The 27,707-nt window shown below is 43.4% G+C and overlaps 1 protein-coding gene across 3 annotated transcripts; it reads right to left on the reverse strand.

Moving 5' to 3' along the window:
* Nucleotides 1-1,168: 1,168 nt before the first annotated feature.
* On the reverse strand, nt 1,169-27,368 carry BST1 (bone marrow stromal cell antigen 1). 3 transcript variants are annotated; one of them, XM_023638339.2, is made up of 10 exons: nt 26,817-27,169; nt 25,230-25,356; nt 23,134-23,269; nt 20,486-20,568; nt 17,483-17,559; nt 17,070-17,162; nt 14,336-14,422; nt 11,893-11,952; nt 11,022-11,080; nt 1,169-2,711 (listed from the first exon to the last, which is right to left on the reverse strand). In XM_023638339.2, the coding sequence occupies exons 1-10, from the start codon at nt 27,167-27,169 to the stop codon at nt 2,635-2,637; spliced, it is 1,152 nt and encodes a 383-aa protein (XP_023494107.1). In that variant the 3' UTR covers nt 1,169-2,634. The 3 variants fall into 3 exon arrangements, with proteins under 3 accessions (XP_023494107.1, XP_023494108.1, XP_070118744.1); XM_023638340.2 differs by lacking the exon at nt 11,022-11,080 and having other exon boundaries at nt 26,817-27,368; XM_070262643.1 differs by lacking the exons at nt 11,022-11,080; nt 26,817-27,169 and adding an exon at nt 26,330-26,734.
* Nucleotides 27,369-27,707: the final 339 nt, after the last annotated feature.

Raw genomic sequence — 27,707 nt, forward strand, 5'->3', positions numbered from 1 at the left:
GGAAAGAGGAAGGAGGAAGTGAGTACAGATGGTTCTGGAACAGAACTGAAGGATTCTTATTCGTGGGGCCTTATTTAGTACAGCAGATGCCAAAGCACCCCAACTCCACAGTCAGTGCACCTGATTGTAAAACCTGCCTTCCATTTACTAGCTGTGTGACCCTGAAGAAGCGACTTAACCTCGTCAAGCCTCAGTTTTCTCCTCTGCAAAATGAAGATAGTAATGATAAGTATATAATTAAATCATTTATTAAACATTTATAACATGCTGGTTCACGGTAAGAACTCAATAAATACTAGCTATGGTCATGATGATGGTATGATGATGTGACGGTGATGATGATGAAGGGGACTGATGAAAATGGTCAAAGATGCAGGCCTCTCCTGCCAGAGGAGAGAACCCCGGGATGAGCACCATGGGATGGAGTTGATGAGCATGCAGACCCCACAAGAGAGGTGTAATGGTGAGGGATGAGGAAGAACCAGGAGAGAAAGACAGAAGGCACAGGGAGCTGGTTAGGAGGCCTTTGCATCATTCCCAGTGAGAGACCAAGCCCCGCCCAGGGCAGCGTTTGAGATGACCTCTAGACATCCATGAGTTTGAATTGTAAATACATGTTATACACACTGATCATCAAGCTGTGCATTTTCCCAGCTTTACAGTGAATATTTGGGCAGTGTCCACAAAAATCGAGTAGGGGTACTGTCAGGAGGGCCTCTCCTGGAGACGAAGGGCAGTGGGGTGAGGAAGAAAGAGCTCTGCACACAGAGCTGCACATCTGAGCAATGGCTCCACGCTGATGGGCAATTCTCTTTTCCTCTGCAGAGATTCACAGACCCTACGGGAAGTCAAAGAGCTCCCCCGCCCCACTTGCTGGCTGCTTGGGCATCAGAATGTTCGAGTCTGAACCACCCACACTTGCTTTGGGTAAGAAAAGGAGTAAGGAGAAAAGAGAAGTGTCTGGGACAAGCTTTTGGTTTTGTCTTTCTCTTCTGGAAATGTTCTTTTTTGGGTCAAATTACCACATATATATGATATGTGCGTGTGTGTATGTGGGTGTGTATTTCTTTCATCTGATTATAAAAGTAATGCATACTCATGAGAGAAAATTTGGAAAATACTGAGTCAAAAGTCAAAAATAGAAATCACTGATAAGACCACTATCCAGTGATAATTGATCTTTCTTTTGATTTATTGCCTTTCCTTTCATTCATTCACAACATGTATATCATACAAACACACATATATATTACATTTGTATCATATTTAGACAATTGGATCATATGATAAACAGTTTTATATCCCATCTCTTGCACTTATTGTTGATATTTTCCTTTGTGATTAAACTTTCTTGGAAAACATTTCATTTACACACAGTGAAATTTGCTCCTGTTGATGTTCAGTTCCGTGAGTGTTGACAAATACGTAGATTCATGACATGGAACAGTTTCGTCACTTCCCCCAAATTCCCCCCACACAGTTCCTTTTTACTTAGCCCTCCGTCTAGTCTTAACCTCTGGCAATCACTGATCTGTTCTCCATTCCTATAGTTTTGCCTTTTCCAGAATGTCATGTAAATAGGATCATACAGTATGTAATCTTTTGATCTAGCTTCTTCCACTTAGCACAATGCCAATAGCTGGTTACTTTTTATTGCTGAGTAGTATTCCACCATATAGATGTAGCACAATTAGTTCATCCCTTCATCAGCTGAAGGACATTTGGATTGGTAAACACGACTTTTACTATTTGAATGATATTCCATCCTGCAGATGGAATACATACACCAAACCATATTTAAACAGTTCCTATTATTAGACATTTTGGGTTCCTCCCTGCGTTATAAATAACGATTAAATGAACATCTTTTTTTAAAATTTATTTATTTATTTTTATTATTTATTTTTTTGAGGAAGATTAGCCCTGAGCTAACATCTGCTGCCAATCCTCTCTTTTTGCTCAGGAAGACTGGCCCTGAGCTAACCTCCGTGCCCATTTTCCTCCACTTTATACACGGGACGCCTGCCACAGCATGGCTTTTGCCAAGCAGTGCCATGTCCGCACCCAGGATCCGAACCAGCAAACCCGGGGCCACCGAAGCAGAATGTGCAAACTTAACCACTGCGCCACCAGGCTGGCCCCATGAACATCTTTATACATCAATCTTTGCCTACCAAATATATAGGCATACATTTATATAATGTACGTATATCATAAGCTATCAACAAGCATGCAGTGTGCCCTGCTGGGTATATAGAAAAACTTAGAAAATATATAAAATACAGTTCTATAGAATTTTCTAAAAATGTTTGATTGTATAACAAACAATCTGGGTTTCAATGCTTTGTACCATTATGAAAATAAGAAAATAATAATGTGCTTTAATTCTAATGCAGCAGTTTTAACCTGTAAAATAGAACTAATGTCTTATTTCTGAAATCCTGAGCATGTGTATCATTAAAAACCCATTTCAGGACATTGTCTTCCCAGTGGGAAGCTTCTTTAGACAATGGAATTGCTTGGTGCACACAGAACAAGAGGGATGAGTGTGTGAGGGCAGGTGTCAGCGCTGGGGCTCGCTAGGGCAGCAGAGCTGAGTCTCTAGTTACTCTCCAGCAACTGAAGCCAAAGCCACTAAGAGAAGAACGATAAGGCCGGCACTTTGTTCTGCGTAAAGGGCTGGGACTTCTCTTCGAGTAGATGCTGCTGCCCTGCAAATTAAAAAGGAAATAGAGAAAATGTCAGTGTTAGTGTATGGCACCTCCTTTCAAAAATATAAACGCACACTGCAGAAAAATGGAACTAGTACAGAAAGTTATAAAATGCAAAGTAAAATTCCCTTAGTCTCCCCATTCCCACTTTTTTGTTTTGAGGAAGATTAGCCCTGAGCTAACATCTGCTGCCAATCCTCCTCTTTTTCCTGAGGAAGATGGGCCCTGAGCTAACATCCGTGCCCATCTTCCTCTACTTTATATGTGGGACGCCTACCACAGCATGGCGTGCCAAGCAGTGCCATGTCTGCACCCGGGATCCAAACCAGCGAAGCCGCTGCACCACTGGCCAGCCCCTCATTCCCACTTTTCATAGAGAATCAATCTTGGTAGTTTGAGTTGTCCTTCCAGGAATGAGATACACACACGTATGCATGCACACACACACACACACACACACACACATTCACATATCTTTTTATCTAAGAACAAATGGAATCTGCAACTTGCTTTTTTCACCTAACACCATTTTTTGGACATCCTTCCATATGGTACATATCAAGTTATTTCATTCTTCCTCAAGGATGAATTCGTCTTGTGTGGATGTACCATAAAGTCAGCCAAGTTCTCCATTGACGGACATTTCACCATCAGAGTTTAACTGGTGAGGAAAACCTGTCCTGACATAAAGACATCAAGACAGGACCTGGCCAAAACACGGACTCTGGTCATAACCAATAGGGTCTGACCACTGGATTTTTAAAAACCGAAATTACTGAATTCTTTGAAACCAATTAAAAGAGAAATTTTTTAAATTAGGAAACAATCTGATGTTGGTTTGGAAATGTATCCCTTGGCTCTCGACTCTGGCCGGGGTCCTTGAAACATCCTCACTCCATTTGCTCAGCAGTTCCCCTCTTTTTTGCTAAAGGAATCGCCAGCAGCCCGCAAATCTGTACTAGGGCTCCTCCTGCTGGACATGTTCTACCACTGCACTTCTGATTCAGTTCACGTCCCAGACTTGATTCATTCAAAATTGATGATTTTCTTTTTTCACCTTTAAATAATTAATGAATTAATACAAGGATACATTTTCATTTGTTTAAATAAAATAATACAGAACTAAACAGAGTAATAATGAGTCTCCCTTCATCCTTTTCCGGTTCTCACTCCCGTTCCCTGGAAGTAACCTCTGTTAGCAATTTGGAGTTCATCTCTCAGACCTCTTTCTATCATTCATACCCATTATCATGCACAAATAGAAACACAGTTTTGTTTTCCTTTGCTTTGCATGTCTGGGCCCACCTTCTATGCATTGATTTGTCACAATTTAGCTCAAGCTTTTCATGTCGGTGTCAGGTTGTGCTTGAGGGCAGCTTTTATGCACAGAAAAAAACACTATTTGCAGTTACTTTGGTTTTAAAAATTAGTTCTAACAACTAGAATATATAACTATGTACTGGGGGGCTTGGGGGAGAAGAAGAAGGAAAAACAGATTGGCAACACATGTTAGCTCAGGTGCCAATCTTTTAAAAAAATTAGTTCTAACTATTAAAGACATAAATTCAAAAGCCTGATTTTCCCACATACTTTTCTATTTAATTTATGAATCATATTGTTCTATTTAAAAACCTGGTGAGTTCTGATAATTTTTAAGGAGGCTTCACATTTATTCAAATTCCCTTAAATATTTTAAACTCAAATTACTTCAGGTTAAATTATTTTAAACTTAAGTTTAAAAATATTACGTTCTTTTAAAAATACTTTAATACTTTAAATGACTTTAGATGAGCAAAACCTTCTCAAATACTTGATTCTAATAAATCTAATAAATGTATAAAATTTAATTTTAATTCTCTTAAACATTCCAATGATTAAAAACTTAGTAAAATTCTCTTATAACTTTCAACTAAAAATCCCAAGTCTAAAATCAGTTATTTAATAATTACCATATTGGAATCACAGGGCTATTCCAACAGCTATTGTTATATGCTAAATTCTCTAAAATGTTGCAAATAAATTAAATACCAAACAATACAGATTGCTCCTAAACTTACCACAAAAGTATTAATAATAATGATATGAGCTGTTTATTCTATTCTAAACCTTTGCAGATTAACAGTCCTTTACCCCACTATTCCTAAGCAAGTAGAATTTGGTATTCCCACTTCTGTGGCTTAGGACCTGAGTAGCTGTGGGGGTAGGGGATGGTTGGGGAGGAGGAACTGGACACAACGATGACACACATTTTGGACAGAGAATTTGGGCCAAGATGAGAGATCTGATGTCTTCCCTTGACCCTGACCAAAATAGTGAGTCCTTATTTCAGTAAGGTATGTCTGTTTTCTCATATCCTCACCAATCCTGTAGATTATCAGTCTACTGAATTTTTAGCCAATATTATAACCTATAAACATATAAAGTTGTTTTCTACATATTTTTTCAATTTAATTGTTCATGAGAATTTTTCCATATTGCTGTATGATTATCCATCAAGTTCCCCACCCCCCCACCCCCGCTTTATGGAGACATAATTGGCATATAACATCTACCATTGTTTTTAATGGCTACATTCTATTCCATCCAGTAAATGTAACCCTTTGATGTAACCATTCACTCGCCATTGGATATTTAGGCCCAGCTCCCAATGTTTGCATTTCTGATTGAGTATTATAAAGAATGCTTTGGTGAACATCTTTGAGCATATAGGCTGTGTCCACATTTTGAATAATTTCTTTAGAATAAGGTACCAGAAATACCCTAAGGTCTGAGTTGGGTCAAGGATTAAGGACACTTCTATAATTCTTGAAAGATATTGTCAAATTGTTCTCCCAAAGCATTTTACCAATTCACAACTCCATCAAGCATTGAATAACATCTTTAAAATATTTTTATGCTATTTTTTGTTAAGATGTGTCAATGAAGTCAAGGTGGAAATTGCACCTTATTCAATTTGCATTTCACTGTTATTAAATGATGAAATAATTTTCCATATTTGCCATTGGTGGTTCCTCTTTCATAAATTATCTATCAATATTCTTTGCTAGGTTGTTTTAAAAAGAGTTTAGTAAAATTCCTTTCACAGCAATAAAAGAGGAGAAAAACTTGGCAAAGAGTGAAAAAGGATTTTATTCTTGACGTCAAAGGAACTGGGAAAGAACCGTCATAAATAAATCAATTCAACAATCCCTGAAAGAATGCCCAAACAAAGAAAGAAGAGCAGGTCAGGAACTATAACCCCTTCCTTAGCTGCTGTACTGCAAACCCCAGCGGCACACTGAGGCGGTGTGGTTCGGTGGGAAAAACAAGGACTTTACACACAGACAAACCTGGCTTCTGTTTCTGGCTCTAGCCAACCCTGAGTGACTGCTGAACTTCTCTGAACCTCAGCATCACTGATGAGGATCAAACTGCCCACCTTCTAGGAATGTGATTGGACAAAATGAGATGATGACTCCAGAACGCCAGGCTGAAAGTCTGACACATCCGAAGTGCTCAGAAACACCTGAGGACAGGTGAGGAGAGCCACCCTCATTCACCTTCCACATCCTGCAGCAGGGGAGGTAAACCAAGGCACTGGCGCCAGTGTGGCACCACTTACCTATTTCAGGAATGGCAGTGTAGGGTGCAATGGGTTTTAGAGAAAGGAATTTTACAGGATCTGTATCTGTATAAAGTTTACAGTCTTGTTAAGGAGACAAGGAGTAAAACCATAAAGATCTATGTCACACTGTAACACTACACACATCCACCCCGCCAGGCCTTATGAGGTCCCTGGCTCACCGAGTTGTCTATTCTATCAAATCTTCCCAACAACCTTGGTCCCCCTTTTCCACCTAAGTGAGCCACAGTTGGTTTCTGCTTCTTGCAATCAAAATCTGGACCTTATACATATGCTGCTGCTGGACACCACTCCACCTCTTGTAGGACACATGCCACTCCTTTCAGTTGCCCAGCGTCTTTGAACACTCTTTGTCTCAAATCTATTCCTACCCATGGTAGAAACAATCTTTCGTTCATTCATTCATTCATTCACTCATTCATTCCTAAGTGCCTACCAAGCTGCAGGCTGTTTTAGGTTCCTGGGAGACAACCATCAGTGAACAAATTAGGTGAAAGCCCCTGTCCCCATGGAGCTCATGTTCTAACAAGTGAGAGACGGGAAATAAAAAAATCAACTTAATAAGCAAATAAGTCAGAAGATGGTAAACACTATAAAAAAGAAAAATAGAGCAACATAAGGGGTTTCCCAGAGCCGGAATTTATGGCCCAGGCTATAATTTTAAATACTGAGGTCAAGGGGACATCATGGAGGTGAGATGGGAACAAATACTTACTGTAGGTGAGGGAGTCAGCCACATGGGGGAGGGGCTTCCAGGCAGAGGGAACAGCAGCAGCGAGGGCAAAGGCCCTGAGGTGAGAATGTGCCTGGCACATTCCAGGAGGTCACTGTGGCTGAGGCTCAGTGAGGGAAGGGGAGTAACAGAAGAAAGTGGAGAGAAGTGGGGCCAGGGCAGGCTGTCTGGTTCTTACTCTGAGTGACGTGGGAGCAACGGCAGTGTTTTGAGCAGTTGAGTGACATGACTAAAATTTTAAAGGACTATTCTCTACACTTTGTATATGTTGGAAAATTTCCCTAATAAACAATAGAAATCAAAAGCTAACTCTAGTAGCTGAGTTTCAAAGGCACCATGGGGGGAACGGGTCAAGGTGAAAGCAGGGAGACTCTTTTGGGCCTATGGCCATAATCCAGGTGAGCGATGAGAGTGGCTCAGACCAGGCTAGACACAGTAGACGACTGAATCTTCCACCAATTTGGTAGGTCAAACCAATAGGATTTTCTGGTGAAGGGTGAGAGAAGGGGAGGAGTCAAGGATGCTTCAAGATTTCGGGAAGGGGCGTTTGGGGATTTGGGGACAGGTGAATGTTACCCCCACCCATCAATTGAGACAGAGAAGACTATGGGTAGACCAAGTTTAGGGGTGTATTAGTTTCCTGTAATACATTTAGTGACTTAAAACAACACAAATTCATTTTCTTACAGTCCTGGAGGTCAGAAGTTGGAAACCAGTTTCACTGGGCTAACGTCAAGGTGTCAGTGGGGCTGGTTCTTTCTGGAACATCTCCTGAGGGGAGAATCTGTTTCCATGCCCTTTCTCTACCTTCGAGCATCACTCCAATTTCTGCTTCCATTATCATGTCATCTTCTCCTCCTCTTCTCTGTCAAATCTCCTCTGCCTCCCCTTTACAAGGACTCTTACAATTTCATTTAGGGCCTGCCTGGAAAATCCAGTACAATCTCATCTCAAGATCCTTAACTTAATAACATCTGCAAAGTCCCTTTTGCAATATGAGGTAAAATTCACTGGTTCCAGGAATTAGGACCTGGATATCTTTGGATGCCATGACTCAACCTACCACAGCAGGTAAGTTCAGGAGTTCAGTTCTGGATGTGTTGAGTTTGAAATATCTATTAGACATCCAAGGGGAAATACTGAGTACACTGTTGAGTATATAAGTGTGGTGTTCAGTGAGGGCCTGGACTAGAGAGATTCATTTTGGAGTCACCAGCATCGAGATGAGATTTAAAGCCATGGGACTGGATTTAAAGCAGGGACTCACTTTCCCAGACTTCCTCACAGTTAGAGCACAAACACATGACCAAAACTCTGCCAACGAGATCTGCCCTGGTGAGCACAATGGATTAAAACAGCAGTTGCCATATAGGGTCCATTCTAGCCATGAGAGTGCCCAAGGCACCAGCTTTCCAAGGCAGCAGTGGTAGAGATTCCAGAAGCATCATCCAGGTGCGAGTATCACAGGCACTCCCTGAGGTGTCTGTACCCAGACAGGCTGCAGCGGGGTCTGTCCTGGGACAGTTCTGGGTGACACTTTGGTGTGGCCTCCAGTCCTGCTTCTCTGGCTCTCCCAGGAAGATACTGTGAGCAACCTCAAACCCTTTAACACATCCCATTTCTACTGAACTACCTGGAGCTGGTGTGCGATGCTTGCATTTAAGAATTTCAGCTGATGTGCTCTCTACATGAGCTATAGGAACCCAACCCTGTGCTCAGCCCAGGCTCTGGAAAGCCCTCCTCCTGCACTGTCTAGAAAGAGGGTTGGGCACTTACACACACTTGGTTTTATTCAATCTTCACAACTAACCTGTAAGACAGTTCCCATTATTTTTAGTTTTGTAGATGAGAAAACTGCCAAATTCAGGCCATCTGTCTCCACCTGCAGTGCTTTGACTACCACCAAAGGGTCAGTGTCCACAGGCTTGTGGGCAGGAAAGCACGGGGGTCTTTAGGAAAGTGGATCAAAGCTAGCCTGAAATGAAAGTTCCCGGTGAGGAGCAGTGGGCGGTGTGTTGAGAAAGAGTATGAAGACCCTGGGAGGACAGGCTGGAATTGGACGTGGTGGTAGGAACCTTGAAGGTCTTAGAGCGGCAGGGAGAGGAGGATGGATTTCATTTTCAGGTGAGGAAAGTGAAGACCCAGGTCCACAGGTCTTCATCTCCCGTGAGAGAACTCAAAAAAATGCAAGCCAAATTCACAGGGAATGGACAGCAGAGCGTGGGAGAGAACTTAAATCCATCACCCACCCCCGGGATGTTAGCCCCGAGTACACATGCAGGTGATGGTGGATCTGTTGTCCCAACTTCCAGTCAAAAGAGCATAACAGTTGCCAGAGTAAATTCTGAACCTCACAGACTCGCTTCAGACCCACTCACTAGCTGGGTGGTCTTGGGTGAGTCCTACCTTAGCTTCTCTCACCAGAGTTTCTTCACCTCTGAAATGAGGATAACGGAACCTTCCACATTGGTTCAGATACAGGTTTGGTTGCTGTTAAAACGACCCCAAATCCCAGTGGCTTAGACAAGACAGATGTTTATTTCTCTCTCAGTAACTGTCCAGGCTGATACGGTATGGGAGCACCCAGCCTCCCTCTGCTGTGTCGCTCTGCCACGCCCTGTTGAAGATGGCTCAGCACCACACCTTCTGGATTCATACCCCAGCCAGCAGGAAAGGGGAAGGGGAATGCATATTCTTTCCTTTCAAAGGCTTAATCCAAAAATTGCACACATCACTCAGCCACAGTGAGACGGAAGGCTAGGAAGCACACACATTATTATTGATAGCCATCAGCCCAACTAAAATCAAGGGTTCTATTACTAAATGAAGAAAGGAAGAAGAGCTATGTGGGCATGACGAGCAGTCCCTGTCTCTTTCTCTGTCTCTCTGTCTATCTAATGGACTAGTTATAAGGATGCACAAAATGTGCTCTGTAATTCACACAGCACAACCTGGCACAGAGTTGATGTCCAGCCCTGATTAGTTCTCTTCCCCTTGCAGATGGAAGACTAGATCCTACCGACATTTATGGAGCACTTACTATGTGCAACTGTGATGAGGAACACAAAGAGGAAGTTGATGCAATCGCCAAATCGAGTGAGGGAGACAGACATGTGGAATGAACTAAAACATGGCTAGAAAGAGGGAAGTGCTATAGTCAAGTTGGGCACAAAGTCCTTGGAGAGCAGAGAAGGGGGTTCTAATATCCACCTGAAGAATCAGGAAAGCCTTACAGAGGAAGGGACATTTGGAGTTGGGTCCTCAAGGATGCATATGATGTTAGCAGATAGGAAAGAAAGGGAAGAGGACTCAGGCAGCAGCTTCAGAAATCTTCCTGCCGACACAAATCCAAATAACAATAAATCATCATGTTTTACCCACAAAACTGATTAAAATTAGACATATATATAGGTACAAGTACAGGTACAGATACAGATTCAGACACAGATACAGATATAAATAATACCCAGTGTGGGCAAAGGAGGGGAGAAAAGTGCACCCACCACTATGTTGGTGGGAGTGTACGCTGGTGCAGCTTTTTTGAAACATCAAAATTGAAACTATCCACATCCTTTGACCCAGCAACTCCATTTCTGGTTATCTGTCCTACACAAATACTTGCACAAGAACTCAAGGTATATAATCCATGATTATACTTCAGCATAGTTTATAATAACAAAACAACTACACTACAACCTACAACGGAGTCAGCCTATGACTGGAAAATGGCTAAACAAATGATGGAGAGGCCATCCTACAGAATACTCTGTGGCCACTCAAAGACTGGGTCAGAAAGTATGAACAGACTTAAACGGATGATGCCCTTATGCCGCTAAGTGAAAAAAGCCCATGGCAGAACAATATGTCTAGTATGAGTGCTTTTTGTACAAAAACAAAGGCAAATAAATAAATGAAAACAAGACCAAACCAAGAACAAATAAATGAACAAACTTACATCTGTGTCTGGTAACATGTATAAGTTTGTGCATTGAGGACATACTGGAGGAGATGGACCTAAATGTTAAAAGAAATTACTTTGAGGATATGGGAGTGGAGGGAAAAAGAAATCCTCATATTCCTTGTTGATGATAGCTAAATATTGGAAACAATCTACATGTCCACCGATGGGTAATGGGTTAAAAAAAATCATGATACGTGCATACAACAGAATACCACAGAGCTGTTAAAAAGAATGAGGCAGCTTTATCTATAGATAGGGAACAGTACCAAGACACACTATTATGTGAAAAAAGCCAGTTGTAGAATCCTATGTATAGAATAGAAAAGAGAAATATGCCTCTGTGTGTGTTGTTGCAGGCACAGAATATTCTAGAAGGATACACAACAAACCAGAAATAGTGGTTGCCTCTGGGTAAGGGTACTGGGTGACTAGGAATAGAGAAAGAAAGTTTATTCACTTTTTCTACCCTTTTATATCTTTGAATTTCATTGCATAATGAAGGTATGTATTACCTTCTCAAAAAATCTAATACGATTTTAAAATATACAAGGATTAAGAAATAAATTTTAAAAGGTCCTCCTGCCACCCTACTCCTAGAATTCCTGTGGAAGCAAGTGCAGCTGGAGCAGAGGGCCGCATCAGGGCAGGAGTTCAGCTCACCTGGGTAGATGTTCATCAAATCTGCACCAACCTGGTAGCTCAAGGAAACTGAGAGGAGTGCAGTGCAGAGGTACAAACCTTCCTCTGCAGCCCGGTGTTTTAGGGGGTGAGGGCAGAATCATATTGCAATTCATCAGTGTTCTGCAAATAGTAAGGACTGGTTATCTTGGGGAAGCAAGGAGGTTGGGTTAAGATATTTACTTACGAATTTAAGGCACAGTCAGGATGAGTGCTGTGGTCCACGCACTTTAAGAGCTTCACTGGTCTATAAAATGAAAAGAAATATTTAAGAGATTATTTAAATGACATTCACTCATCAAACATGTATCATGTGCCTGCAAGGTACTTGGGGATACGAAGTCTCTGACCTCGAAGAACACACGGTTTCTTTTTAAAAATATTAGCCAACATTTACTGAGCACTTACTATGTACCAAGAAACCTGATTATGTATTTTACATAGATTATATCATTTAATCTTCACAACAGCCCAATGGAGCAAGTACTACTGTCATCTCCAATTACAGGTGAGAAAGCTGTCCAGAGGACCTTGCGCAAGTCCTCACAGTAGGAGTGGAGGAGCTGAACTTGAGCCTTGTGGGCTTACTCTAGAGCCCAAGTGTGTAACCAGTTCTGTATAGATGCACGATTTTCCTCGGAAAAACCTCTTGATACGTACTTTGGGCAAAAGGTTGGACTCAAAGCACACAGTGATGGCTGGTACCCAGGCTTCAGTAAAGAAAGCTAAATTGTTCCTCACGATAGAGGGAGAAGATGTGGAGCTCCAGGGCAGCCAGGGGGGTAGGAAAAGGCACAGTGAAGAGAGGAGCCAGGGACCGATGGACACTGGGCTTTGGGTGGGAGCCAGGCCTACAGAGGATCCCTCGTGGCAAGGTGACTGGAGAGGACATTGGAAGAACAGCAGGTACACTGTTCCTCTGTGGTATGCTATGTGACCCTTCCCTAGGACTTGTTTACTTTTCGGTAAAGTCCACACTACGCAGACATTTTTTATGGGAGTAGTTTGTTATTGTTGTGTTATGCTCCCCCAAAACGCATTGAGTTTTAGAGTCTAGTTCAATACAATGCTAAGCAGAAAACAAGCAAGAGGCAAGAGAGGCTGTGAAAAGACAAGATGTAGCCAAAATTTGCAAGAACCCTGGGGAGAACTTTCGACTGACGCAGGACAGAGGCCAATGTCATCTGAATTTTGAGAGGCAGGAGGTTCTCATTTACATCTGGCTTGGAGTTTGATTTGTTAACCTTCGTCACAATCCCACGTTAAGCCTTCTGTTATCTCCTCTGTGTTCCCAGAAGCAATACAAACGCCCACCTTAACACAGAAAGAGTCCATGCGCAGTAAAGAAACGGGGCTGGGGGAGCTGAGTCGGGCTCGCAAGGGAACATCACTGAAGGCCAGCTTAGGTGGGGACAACACTGGAGTGAGTAGAAGCAGGCTGAGACCCTGAGGACAGCTGTGGGCAGGGAAGGAGACCAGGGGCTCTGGCGCAAAGGAGACTCTGGGGTGCAGGTTATGTTCTGTTTCTTGATCTGGGTGCTGGTTCAGGTATATGTTGAACTTGTGAAAATCATCCAACTGCACACTTATGGTTTGTGCATTTTTCTGTACATAGGTTCTATTTCCACAAGAGTATTTTCTTTGTTTTGTTTTTAAAAGAGGGTATTAATAAGACCTGACTTTTGAATTTCCTGAGAGCATTAGCAATAAGAGATGAGTAAAACGGTACAGCTTTAAGCTGTGGGAAAAGACAACAGCTTTGAGGGGCCCATTCTTTCGGGGAGGCATGCGTACAGGGAGACCCACACTTCCAAGGGGCTTGGCTCGGATGGGAGGATTATCTGGCCCACAGAGCTATTCAGAAGACAGAGGGCAGCAGAGCCAGCCAGATGGTCATGGGCACTGGACAAAACCGCAGATGTAATTTGCATACCTGCCATACCCACAAATGTTCAGGAAAGCCACTAAGTCCTCGCAATTTTGGACTCTGGCCTCAGGAATGAAACAGGCCCACAGACTTAGGTGCTGACGCACAGAGAAGCAGGAAGCAAGCAGCAAGGTGAGAAATTCCCCATCCAGGGCTTTCAACTGTCCCAGGGTTTGAGCCAAACTTACTACATTTCCAAGAATCAGAAACGCCCTCAAACGATATCTCATTATACGTATATAAAGTGTCTGGCCCATGATCAGCTCAATAAATGGTAGCTATTACTATTTTCCTATTGGTCTGCAGTGAGGATGTATCTGCCTGGAAGTAGCTGAGCACCTGCCCTGGGAAAGGATCCCACTGCAGCGTATCATCCAAAGATGCCAGGACCACAGCCCCTGTTCTCAGCTTACTCACCATGTGTAAGCAAGTGAGGGGGAAACTGGACAAGCACCAATGATAAACGGCTACTCTGTCTGTCCTTTCAGTGTCATTAAACAGGACTCTGGACAGAAGTGGAGGAGGGGCCGGGCAGAACCCTGGCCAGAAGGCACTCCCATTCCCCACACCCAGAGACAACCCAAAAGGCACAGTCCCGGGGCCTTTAGAACTGATGGCCCCAAAACCCTTTCAACAGCCCCCTAGGCTCCACGATCACCGCTCCACCTTTGAAGATATGCACCGATTATAATCTGCCACCTACACGTAATCATTTATACAGCTGTACTGAAAACCCATCTCCTCCAGTCTCTCTTCCAGGACTTTCACACTGCCTTCTCCACAAGATTCCCTAAAACATAAAAACAAAAAGATAAAAATTAAACAAAAGGAGAAGAGGAAAGAGGAAGTTGTTTCTGGGCTAATTAAAACTTCTTTTGACCATGTTCTCCTTGGATATTCCCCCCTCTGGAAAAGCATTTGGGAAAGTCTCTGAACGCAAAAGCGCTGCTTGCGATAGACCCGCACCGCCCCAGCACGCAGCGCTCGGAACCCGCCATACCGAGCTCAAAGTTTGAGGACTCGCACTGGGAGCGCCTGTGCCGGCGCATGCGCAGTGCGCCACAGGGAGCATCACAGCCCCACCAGTCAACACCCCTCCGCTAAGTGCCCCCCGTCCCAGCTGGCGCAATGCTGACTGCCAACTTGCTCAACCTAGCGTGTATTCAGTTCAGCTTTAAATGGCGACAAAAACATACAAATAAAAAAGTATTAGAAAACGCAAATAAGGAAAAGGAAAAAAAATTACCCCAAATCTCACATCACTAGAGATAACTGCTGCTAACATTTTGGTGTGTATCATTTTAGACTTTTTAAATATATGTATTCCCACGAGACTTTTAAAATATAACAACGAGATTCTGCTGTCCAATGCATTTTGTATTCTGCGTTTGCTCATGTCTGTGTATATACATATATACCCCTCTGCCTTTATTTTTAATTCCTGCTTGGTCTCACTTACATAATCAGGACATGATTCATAAGACCAGCCCCCTCCTGTTAAAGATCAAGATTTATTCCTATATTTCAACATCACTGACGCTACAGTGAACTTCGTTAAACCCTCATTTTCATACATATCCTTAATTATTCATTTCCTTAGCATAAATTCTTGAAAGTAGATTTTCTGGCACCAAGGTTTTGAACGAATTTTAAGGCTCTTGAGTAGCCCTGCCAAACTGAACCCATGCTGACCACTCCAACAGAGTGTGAGATGTCTATTTCCCCACACTGTCATCAACAGGAGTTCTTACCTTCCCAATGGTCACAATTAAGCAGAGGGATTTATAACAACAGACAGAGGTGGCTACAGCACTGCCAGCTGGGGTTAGTCGGCATGGTATTCACATCGCAGGCAGGGCCCTGCCTCAGTGTATGTGGAATGAGAAGGTAAACAGCCTCCCTGCTATAAAATTAATAGAGAGGGAGCATACTAGGAGGAAATGAGCCATTGGAGGAAGTTTTCACAGAAGAAGTGGAATTTGGGGCGTTACAGGAACGAAGAGGGCAAGGTGTTGAATGACATCATGTTTTAGAACCGTGCCAAAATCTGGGATGATGTCCTTCTCTGGGCCAAGTTCATGACGCAGAATTTTTTAGTAAGCAATGATCTGGAGGTTTCAGGACACCTAGACACAGAGCTTAGTCGATGGGTTATTTTACTATTTTTTTAAATAAACACAGCCAAAGCAGTGCTAAACACAATCAGCTGTTAGCTGTGTTGTTTTTAGCTCCCTGCCTCTGATTTTTTTTCCTAAAATCTGAGCAGTTCAGGATTCCCACTTTCTTAGCTCATGGCCAGCGACTCCACCCTATGGCATAAATGTTTGAGCAGGTGTTCTGACTCCGTTATCACCTCTCCTGCAGCGGAAATGAAGCCTGAGAGGACCTTCAACTGCAGTCTCCGTATCTTATTAAAGTCGGTTCAAAGGACAAGCTTTCTCTGATAGATACATCAAAACAACAAGCAAGCATAATTTCTAGACAAAGAGTGACTTCTCCCAGGACTAAGAAAAGCTATATGCATTGTTCTTCATGCAACGGAAAGTATAATTTGTCTTCTGGGAAGAGGAATGCAGATCCTGGTATAACTATGTAATAGGTCATTTGCAAATTTAATCGATTGCCCAAGAAACAGGAAAAAAATATCATTCATTGTATGGTAAGTCTTAGAGGGTCCTGGGGGCCTGAAACGGGGAATTTGCTAAGATTCTCCCAGAATATACTTTCAATAACACATCCACTCACTGGCGTTGGCAACACTTTCCTCTATGTACCATCAATGCTCTGAAGAACAAGGCCCCAGCTTGCCTCTGAAGCGCCATCATGGCTGCACAGCTTTAACTGGCTTGGCCTCACTGGCTTGTCTCTGAACAAACTGGGTTTAAGTTTTTTATCTTCTGCTTTGCCACCAGTGCCCTTCACTGATGAGAAGGATGTGTTCGGGCTTGCGTTTATACAAACTTGAGTGGTTTCCCACAAAATATGGATCTTACAAGTTTTCTTGGCCAATTTGAGACACAGTTGTGGAAGAGGTTTTTCTCTGACAATAAAGTCTTCATTACATAGTCCTTGGGTCAATTCTGAGAACTCCTGGCGAGGGTTTTTGGGCTTCAGACAACCAGACAGAGAAAGTGGTGTTGACCCACACAAATGCGTAAGAAAGTCTCCTATCCAATGCTGCCCAGGCCACTCAGAAAGGAACATGATTTTCCTTGGCTGGGAGGAGTTATCTGGACAAAGGAGGTTTTCTCTGTGGGCTCAGGACTGGCTAGTGGCATTTCCAGAAAGTCAAGCTTTTGCCTTTCTCTACCCACTACATTAGAAACAAAGAAGGCTGCTGTTTCCCCAAAAATGAAAATGTAAAACAGACTTGATGATATCACATCCAAGAAAAGCATGTTTGCACAATTACCATCATCAATAGCACCATAACTTACACATTGGGTCCCCCGATTTCATGCATAACCCAGATCTCAATTCGTGTGATTTTATCCTTCTGGAAGTAAGGGATTTCAAAATCTGCAAAAAAACTGAGAAACAGGAAAGACATTTCTTAAAGTCCTAAGGGAATATGATACTTTTCTATTTCATTGTTAATTGATTTACATATTAAATTTGGTTTTTAGCCTTTATTTTTCAGTCACATTTCATTCATGGATTCATCAGCTGTTAATAGCATAAATGTATAGACTTGGCTCTTATCTCCAGGTCATTGACCTGTTTTGCTCTACTAGAACTTCCAGACAAGCATTAGATTGGAGATTAGGAGGATTCTTTTAAGCTTCCGCTCAAAGGAACTAAATAAACATTTTGGCATCTTTGTTGTTTTTGTTGGTGCTGGCGTTCTTACCCTTTAATAGGATAGGCTCCTGTTGGCTCTGAACCATTCAGCATGACATGGATCACCCCAGAACTATCCTTTGAATACTGCAAGAAGAAGAAACTATTTTGAGTAAACTAAGACATCATTTTTCAGCTATGAAATGAGCGATATTTTTTTTCAATTAACAGTTCTCATCTTGTCAAGAATGTGATAAATTTGGTATTTCATGTGGCTGGTAGGGATGCAACTAGTGTATCTTGGAAAGCAGACTACTTTGAAATGGCAAAAACTCATAGACTCAGTAATTCCATGTCTGGGAATCTACTCTAAGAAAATAATGTGAAATAGATTCCAGCATTGCATCAGCTGGAATAGACTAAACTATGCTGCCATTACAAACAACCTCAAAATCACCATGGCTTTAAACAACAAAGACTATTTCATGCTCATATTACATGTTTATCACAGGTCCATTGTCCTTGCTCTGGGACCCAAGCTGATGAAGTCTCCACATCTGCAAAGTGGCTGACTGTCAGGGGGAAGAAGGGAAAAATGGCAAATCACAGACCAGTTCTTAGAGGCTTCCAACCAGAAGTCGCACAGTCACTCCCACTCACATCTCATTGGCCAGTGCAAGTCACACATAAGTAACTTCAAGAGGCAGAGTAGTGCAAACCACACGCTCAGAAGATGAAACAGAAATATTTGGTAAACAGCACAAAGGACCACCACAAGCACTGTGCGCAAAGATGTGTACTGCAGCGTTGCTTGTAACCAATCTCAAACAGTCAGCAACAAGGGAATGGAAAGCAACCCATGGTACTTACATGTCTGAAATATTAGCCGTCCATTAATAAAAGTCTACAAAAGATTTGCTATAGCATAGGAAGTACTTACATTCAAAGCAAAATGCAAGATTAGATGGATGGAGCATGAGCTCTACTATGTTAAAAAGAAATGGGCAAAAGTCAACGCCTGAAATTCCCAAGGGAGAGATAGGCACAGAGAAGTTCCCAAATCTCCAGTTCAATTACTACTAGAACATTTAATTTCCCTCATAGAATGCTTATGCTAGAATGAGATACGTGTCTGGGGCCACTCTCATTCTCTGGCAAAGTGATGCCAGCACCAGCTGCAGCAAAACAATGCACTTCACGCCACCCGGGTGTCAGATTGCTTCCAAACAGCGCTAACAGCCATGCTTAAATCCTCAGATGCTGATGACCACTAGGCTAAAGAGACTGCCTTTAGGTGGCAGGAATGTGGATGATTAATTTTTTCATCTATGCTTTCCATAATTTGTCATTTTCTATCATAAGCAGCTATTACATTGATGATAAGAAATAAAATTAATTTAAAAAAATGCGTACAGATACAATGAGGCTGTGTGATGTAGTGGTTGAAAATTTGCTCTCTGGAACCAGACTGCCTGGTCTCAAATCCTGCCCCCTGGTCCCTATCCTCCTTATTTGCTCTGTAAGCTTAAGTTAAACTTAAGACTTAAGTTCTTGACCTGTTCTCCCTCATTTTTCCCATCTGTAAAACAAAGGTAATAAGAGTCTCTACTTCATAGGATTGTTGCGAGAATCAAATCATTTAAAATAATAATTATTAACATTTACTGAATACTTCTCTGCTCCGGTTCAGACCCTCTCCTCATCGCTATGCTAAACCACCTCTCCTCATGCCCAGACTACCCAGCATATTCTAAGGGCTCATGAAATGTGGGCACGATGATTATATTCCCATTATAGACCTGGAGGAAGTAGAAGATGGTGGTTTGGAGCACACACTGTGCGGATCCGCTGGGTAGGATATACGGTTCCCTTATGTATAAGGTTGACATCACCCCTGGCTTGCTGTTATGATCCACCCTCAGGTGATGATGCATCTGCAGCCTCCCAGTCCTCAATGAGGGGCTCGGGCAGCCCACTGCCAACTGACTGGAGCCTGCGCTCAAAATGGAACCTGTGGGTAGTGGGCGCAAATAAAGCACTCCCACTGGAGCTGGCAGGAGAGCACGGGAATGGATGGAATGTCTTCTGCCTGGAGCGGGCCCTCTGCTTAGCTCCCAACTGCAACCATGGTGGAGGATCCGACCCAATCCATCTCAGCTCGGTTAACAATGGGCCCAGTGGACACCTGGTGATCCAGATGAGAAAATGGGACCAAAAGAGACACTAATAGCCCTGAAAGGGGGGTGGTGGCAGTGGGTGGACGGACCTGAAGTCCACTCCCAGTCGATATAGCTAACTTTTAATAGTCAACAGCTCTTTGCCAGGCACTCAGCTAAGGACTTAACCCTCTTTATTTCCAATCTTTGGTCTAACCCTGGTGACATAAAATGTTAAGCTGCAGTCACTGGTACTGTATAGCTACTGGTAACTGTCATTTACTCTGGTGACAATATTCTCTGAGGAACGGACCTGCCTTAAGGGGACCATTTCTAGAGCTCCAGTTTATTCTCAGTCTCTTATCACCTCCTCTCCCATTATTATCAGTCTTATGGACATTCCTGACCCCCACGTCTCGATCCCAGATGTCCTGGGGTCTCCCACAAAGCAGGGGTTGCCTCATTTTACACAGCAACCAAAATCACATTGATTGTGAAATATTAACAACCACCACGACATAATAGTAATAATAATAACTATTCATGTCCTCATCTATAGCTAACATTAGCTGAATGTTTCTCTGCCAGGCACTATACTAAGTATTTTAGCTCCTTAAATTCTCACACCTTTATGGAGCGGAGAGAATGAATCAGAGTGTTCCAAAGGCTCAGAGAAGTTAAGTAACTACCTGACGGCCCAATCTCTGAACCCCTTTGCCCCATGTTCGTGGGTCCCACATCTGCTCAGCCACCCAGCAGAACAGATGCAAACACTGCCGCCCTTCAAGCAATGTGACATAATCAAATCGGAGACAGCAGTTTTATTATATTAATAGCATGACTCTTGTTCAACATAAACTCATGAGATTTTCAATGAATCTTCATCCTCAACCTCAACCTGTCCATCCCAGGATTACCTGGATGGATGCCCTTTTCCAGTAAGAATCCACAGGATTGTTTTCACAATCTTCTGCCGTAGGGCAGGATTGGTAATCGAGTCCTAAGGGGAAAAGAGACAAACGTTTCATTTCAAAGTTTATATCAGGGAAGAATTAACTTAAAATATTTGCCAGCTCCCCAAAATATATTTAGCCTGCATTCTGCACAACATGCAGGAATTTGACATTCACAGCTCTACCCACCCAGTCCACAAGGAGCCTGGTGAGTGACCACCCAGCCCGTGATAGGAAGACATTTGTCAATCTACTCGTCACAAATATGAGGAAGGTGGAGGCCTAAGCAGCTGGGTTATTTCTCGACTGGAGCTCTACTAAAGTGATAAAAAAATTCTTTGCTCTATTGGGAGAAGCACCTTCTCCAATTAACTCTGGTCTTGGAAGTGAATACAAAAAAGTAGCCTAAGAAAAGTGATAGTCCTAACCCAGAAAAAAAAATTATAACATTTAAAATATATAAAATGTTAAAATATATTAAATTTTTAAAATTTTAAATTTTATATCTGCAAAATTCAGCAGATATATAATGGGATTTGTTCCCCATTTACTCTATAAAAAAGGAGAAAGTTCTAATTGACAAATCATCCCAGGGAGAACCAAACAGGGCAAAATGTGTCCTTCCTGAAGGGACACATGTGGAGCTCCCATGCCCTTCTGGGTGCACCACCCTCCCAGCACCTCGAGGTGTCACCATCTTGGAAGCCCTGGAACCCTATCATTTAGGGGTTTTTATGGAGATTTCATTGTGTAGGCATGATTTACTAAATCATTGGCTATTGGTGATTAACTCAATCTCCAGCCCCTCTCCCTTTCCCCGACGACAGGGGATGGGGCTGAAAGTTCCGACTCTTTAATCATACCTTGGTCTTTCTGGTGACCAGCCCTCATCCTGAAGCTATCTAGGGGCCCCCAACCACCAGTCATCTCATTACCACACTAAAGACACTCTCCTCACTCCTCAGAGTCCAAAGGTATTAGCAGCTGCGTGCCAGGAACCAGGGGACAAAGACCAAACATTTATTTTGTATTACACCACACTCTCTCTCTTCATAGTCTTTCCATCACATCCTCCCTCATTCTCCCCCATTCTCCACAGGATAATCAAACCGAGGCTTCCTGGTCACTGTCCACTGGAAGAATGGCCATGGCCATTTGACCTGTACCTTGCAATGCTTCCAATCTCACTCACAGTGAAAGCCAGAGTCCTCACAATGTCCTGTGCTGTCTGGCCCTCGTTTATTCCTCTAGCCTCATAGCCTACTACATTTATCTTTACTTACTGTTCTCCTTGCTGTTCCTTAAATATGCCAGACACACTTCCACTCAGGATCTTTGCACTTGCTGTTCCCTCTGACAGGGAATGCTCTTCCCCATCTCCTTCATTCCTTTGCTCAAATATCACTTCTCAGTGAGGCTTTCCTTGGACACTGATTAAAACTGCAACACTTTCCTCTCCCCTCCTCACCTCTGCGGCACCTCCTTTCCTCTTTGCCTGTTTGGTTTGTCTCTGTACCCCTTATTTTATGGCAGACTATATATTTTACTTGCCTGTTTATCCCCTCCCTCCATAATGTAAGGATGGGGTATGATTTTCCTGTTTTATCCTCTGCTATGTTCTCAGTGAGTAGAAGAGGAGGGCCTGACACACAGTAGGCACTCTATGAATTTAGTTGGATAGACGAATGAAGGGAGGAGAATAAACAGAACTGAGCTTAGGTAAACTCATAGAGTGACTCCGATACCCAGGGAGGAACAATGTCTAGCCTTCACGGAGGGAACACGTCCCCCCACCTCCTTTCCTGGTGGGCCTTCCTCCTGCTCCTCCTTAAAGATCCTCATGAGTCAAGAGCCGCTGCAAGCTTCCCCGATGCCCTGGTCTGGGCTGGTGTCTCACTCTGCCACTCCTTAGCTCCCAGTTCCTCCTGCATCAGGGCACAGGCTCTGACAGGCTACAAGCTCCCTGAGCCGGAACCACTGTATCAGCAGTTTCTAGCGTGGGAGCTGGATGAGTGAAGAGAGTTTTCACTGCCATCAGGGCAGCCCTTGTGACTTTAACTTTCACAGTGACTTTAATCCAGAAATATCTCCTGGCTGCCAGGAGTGACATTTAAGAGCACAAGTTTCAGAATGCGGCAGAAGAGGGTTGAACCCTAGCCCTACTTCCTCAAGTCATTAATCTCCCTAAGCCTCAGTTTCCCCCTTCTGGAAAATGAGGATAGAGAGGCAGACTTGTGCAGGGTGGGAGCATGAGCTCTGGAGTCAGACTGTCCAACTCTGCTGCTTATTAGCTGTGCAACCCTGAGCAAATTTCTTAACCTTGCTGTGCCTCAGTTTTCACAACTGTCCAAATAGGAATTAGGATAGGACCTATTCCACAGAGCTGTTGCAGAGATTAAATCAGTTAATATTTATAAAGTGCTTAGAAAGTACCCAGCAAAGCTAAGTGCTCTCTATCTATTATTCTTATTTTTAATTAGTATTATTACCACCTACCTCAGAGGATCGAGGGGGATCAAATGAGGTAAATGTATATGAAAGCATTTAGCACAAATGGCAAATGCATAGTAAAGGAATTCTTACTTTTCTTGTGATTTGTGCAGGAGTCTTACCGGAGGCATTTTCCTGTCGACACCAGCTCAAGAAATCTCCAACCCTGCCGTACAGGACATCACACAGAGGTGTAAAGCGACGGGTGTTGTCTGCATAGCTGGTGACAAGGAGGTGGTTATTTTCCCAGAACAGAGACTAAGGAAAAACAAATACAAAATTAAAATGTAAAATAAAAGCAAAACAGATTTTTTTCAGGTCCAATATCATTAAGTCAGCCGTCCATTTCTCATTGAACTCTGGCTTGCCTCACGACAACCGAACATTCTTTCTCTTTGTCTTTATTTACCCATTCAGAGTGCTACCACCTCTCTTCCCTTTATTCCAAGGGCATCATGCAAATGCTAATGAAGTATTTTCCTAGTAATACAATATTGAATATATATTCCTGGATTTAAAAAAAGATCAAGGGACCTGGGTTCGAATCCTGACTCTGTCATACACTAGACGTGATCTTGACCAAGGCGTGTAATTTCCTTGTGCCTCAGTTTCCACATCGGAAAAATGGGGTGCATGAGCTCTTTCTCTTCTTCCACAGCTGTGGTTAGGATGCTATGTGATCACAGAAAGTACTTCCTGAAGTGTAAAGTGCCTCAAAAGTGCATTACTTTTATATTATATGTCAGAGTTTCCACTATAAAGTTATAGAGTTTTCACATCACAATAATGCAAATAACAATATCCCGCTTGCCCATTATCTCCTCAGATCCTCGGGAGTCCAGTCAGTCCATGTCTAGACTGGGTGCTCCCTGAGGGCAGGGCTGTTTTGCTCCCTGCTGCCTCCTCAACCCCTGCATGATGCCTGGCACATGGAAGGAGCTCAGTAAATATTTACTGAGTTCACCAACCAGCACCAAAATCTATGAGAGAGGAGAACAAAATTTCGGGCTCCCCGTTTTACTGATAGGGAGGCAGCAAGATTCCAAATGCAACATATACTTAAAAATCATGCTTTCAGTCTGTTATATCTCTGAACCTCCCGGCTTCATTTACTTGATTTTAAAAATGAAAACATCAATGTTAAGATTATTTGTTAGGGTCAATATTCCCTGATTTTACAGTGAAAAAATCAGGTTAGGAATTATGATGTCAGGGAGACAAATACTGTGTGATCTCACTCATATGCGGAATATAAAAAGGAAACAACAAACAAACCAACCTGGTAGAAAAAGAGATCAGACTTGTGGTTAGCAGAGGCGGGGGTAGGAGGAGGGAAAATTAGAGGAAGTGGTCAAAAGGTACAAACTTCCCGTTATAAGATAAATAAGTACTAGGGAGGTAATATACAACACGATGACTATAGCTAACACCGCTGTACAAGATACAGGAAAGGTGTTAAGAGAGTGAATCCTGAGAGTTCCCATCACAAGGAAAAACTTTTGTTTTCTTTTTCTTTTTTTGTACCTATATGAGATGATGGATGTTAACTGAAGTTATTGTGGTAATCATTTCACAATATATATAAATCAAATCATTATGCTGTACACCTTAAACTTATATAGTGCTGTATGTCAATTATATCTCAATAAAACCGGAGAAAAAAAGAATTATGTCAGAGAAATAAAAATGGTATCAAATTTTCTTTAAACTCAAGGTATTGTTCTAAGCAAGCATTTTATACAGATTTTCTCATTTATTTTCATTTTCTTAGAACTTTGAGTGCAGACAGAACACAGACATGGTTTTCTTAAAGAAACTGGTACCAAATAGATAAAATCCTAAGGCCTGTTAAAAGGAGGGATTGGTTTTCTGGGAGGATGCTGAGGTTGAGGGTTTTCTGAATTACTCAAGGTTCAGTCCTTTGGGGCCAGTCAGGACGGAGGTTATTCAGAATTGGCTAGGGACAGAGGCCCAGTGAAAAGGTCCTGATGTCCTTGTGATTCCTGCACTGACTTAGGAAGGTTCCTTCTGCCCACAACAGGCAGGAGGCCCAGGGTCACTGTTGAAAACAGAGCCACCTTCCCACCACAGAGCTGTGCATGCACATCGTGAGTTTGTTGTTTGTTGTTTCAGTGACACTGCAGGGTCGCTGAGGGCAGCTGATGTCACACCTGGCCCGTGCACTGTCCATCTCTGGAGACAGACAGCCAGGTTTTACCTTGTCTCTGGGAAGAGAGTGCCTGGAGAGGCTGATAAAAAGGTCATAGTCCGAGGGAAGCACAGAGCAGGGATCCTTATCCAGCACCAGTTTAAAGGCTTCCCAGATGGCTGTGCAGTTCTTGTTCCTGTGCAAAAGAAACAGAAATTACAATATGATAGATTTCTATTAAAGCACTCCAAGAGTTTTACAAGCCCTTATGTCATATATCAAAAATATAACTTAGGTGATGGATTTAGAAATCTGACAGTGGAAGTGTCTCTCAGAAGGCGCTACACAAATTTTGTAGAGCCAAGGAAGACAGTTTTGTCCCAGGCTCACAGAGAGAGCAGAAAAGGCACTGAGATAGGTGACAGTTCCAATAAACCACACAGTCTCCCAGCTTCAGGGGCCTCTTCATTTAAAGATGTGGTCCATTGTGGGGTTGGGAGCCAGTGAGGTCAGGCGGACGTGCCGGACCTTGTAAAACCAGGAGTGAGCGCCAAGTGTTGAGAAAGGCTGTTCCACCTCCTGCCAAGGCAGAGTATGACTTCCACTGCCAGCTACGAGTGTTGAAGAACATTCCAGCTTTCCCAAAACATTTCCCCTTGCATTTGTAACTTTTTATTTTCCATGTTGGGTGCTGGGTAACATGGGTGTTCCTTATCTTATTTTCTGCTCTTTTTTATTTGCCTTAAATATGTCACAATAGAAACAACGGGCAGGGCCAGCCCCATGGACGAGTGGTTAAGTTCCTGCGCTCCACTTCCACAGCCCAGGTTCAGATCCTGGGGCAGACATGGCACCGGTAGTCAGGCCATGCTGAGGTGCGTCCCACATAGCACAAGCAGAGGCACTCACAACTAGAATATATACAACTATGTATGAGGGGGCGGGGCGGGGGGTTTTCGGGAGAAGAAGAAAGAAAGATTGGCAACAGATGTTAGCGCAGGTGCCAATCTTAAAAAAAAAAACTGGCACAAGAAGGGGACTCTATGAAAACAGAAAAAGTGGGTACAAAGAAGGAACAAAAAATTGTAAGAAGCCAGTGCTGGCAAGAAAAACTCAAACTTAAAAAGTCCTCTAGATTAGAAGATCTGAAATTTGAATTCCCAAAATACCTGGACTCATGGAATTCCAGCTGGAGACCATATGCCTGGCTTTGATGGTGCCGGCTAAGCATATGCTGGTTGTCATCCAAACCTATCTCTACCTAATCGTCACCTCTAGACCACTCCTATCCTTCCTTCATTTATATGCACACACACAAGCACACCCCTCACCTCCAGACCCCACACAGCGCCTCTCTCGCCCGTAGATTCCCCACCCCATGCCTCCCCAACCTCTAAACTCGCCACCCTCCACACTCGGCTCCCCTGACCTTTAGAACCCCCACCTTCCCCCCACCCACACCCCTCTTTTTAAGACCCTCTACTTTCCCCCACGCCCCTGACCTTCAGACCCCATTTCCTCCTCCCCACGCCCTCCTCCCCTCTAGATTGCCCATTTGCCCCTCCCCTTGTCTTTTTCTCCCCCGCCTTTACTTCTCCTTCTTTCTCTCTCAGTCCCCTCCTCCTCCCCGCCCCCAGGCTCCCCGGCCGCGCTCACTGCTCTTCGGGGCTCAGCAGTGGCCTGTAGTCGTTGCAGCGGCCGAGGAAGATGCTCTGCAGGTTCGGGCTGGTCCCCTCTCCGTTCCACCGCGCGCCGGCAGCGCCCGCGGCGTCCACAGCCAGCCGCGGCAGCCACAGCAGCAGCAGCAGGAGCGCGGGCAGCAGCAGCCGCGAAGGTTTGCACCCCCGGGCAGACATCGCGGGGACTTCGGAGGGCCTCCTGGACTCGCTGCTTCTCCTCGCACTAAAGTGGCTGCGCCCAGCTGACAGTGGGCACGACTGTCGCCCTGACACCACCCTCGCTCGCTTTCTGCCCCTTTCCGCTTCAGTTCCTGGACTGAGTTGGAACATCACGGAGGACAAGATATTGCTCTTGGCTCATCTTGGCCACAGTCCAGGAGGAGGGAGCCCCAAAGAAGAAGCAAGGTTGGAGAATAGATGAGGAGAGTTCAGTCATCGGAAGGAGGATGTTTCTTCCCCCAAACTATGAGAACGTCGACAGACGCCCTCTTCCTCAACGGCCACTGATGAGTAGGCTTGCTTTGTTTTCAGGAAATAAGAACCACAAAACCTAATATTTATTGAACTATTACTATGTGCCACACACTCTAAAAGCATAATTTTCATTTACTTTTCACAACATCCCCCTGAGCTAAGTTTCTCATCTCCATTTTACAGATGAGGAAACTCAGGGAAGTTAACCAACTTGTTTTTCAGGAAATCATAACCTCAAACACTAATATTTACTGAGCTGTTATTATGTGCCAGGCACTCTAAAAGCATAATTTTCGTTTACTTTTCACAACATCCCTCAGAGTTAAGTTTATCATCCTTATTTTACGGATAAGAAAACTCAGGGAAATTAAGCAACTTCTTGGAGGTCACAATC

Source organism: Equus caballus, chromosome 3 (assembly GCF_041296265.1).
Source record: "Equus caballus isolate H_3958 breed thoroughbred chromosome 3, TB-T2T, whole genome shotgun sequence".
Lineage (NCBI taxonomy): Eukaryota > Metazoa > Chordata > Mammalia > Perissodactyla > Equidae > Equus > Equus caballus.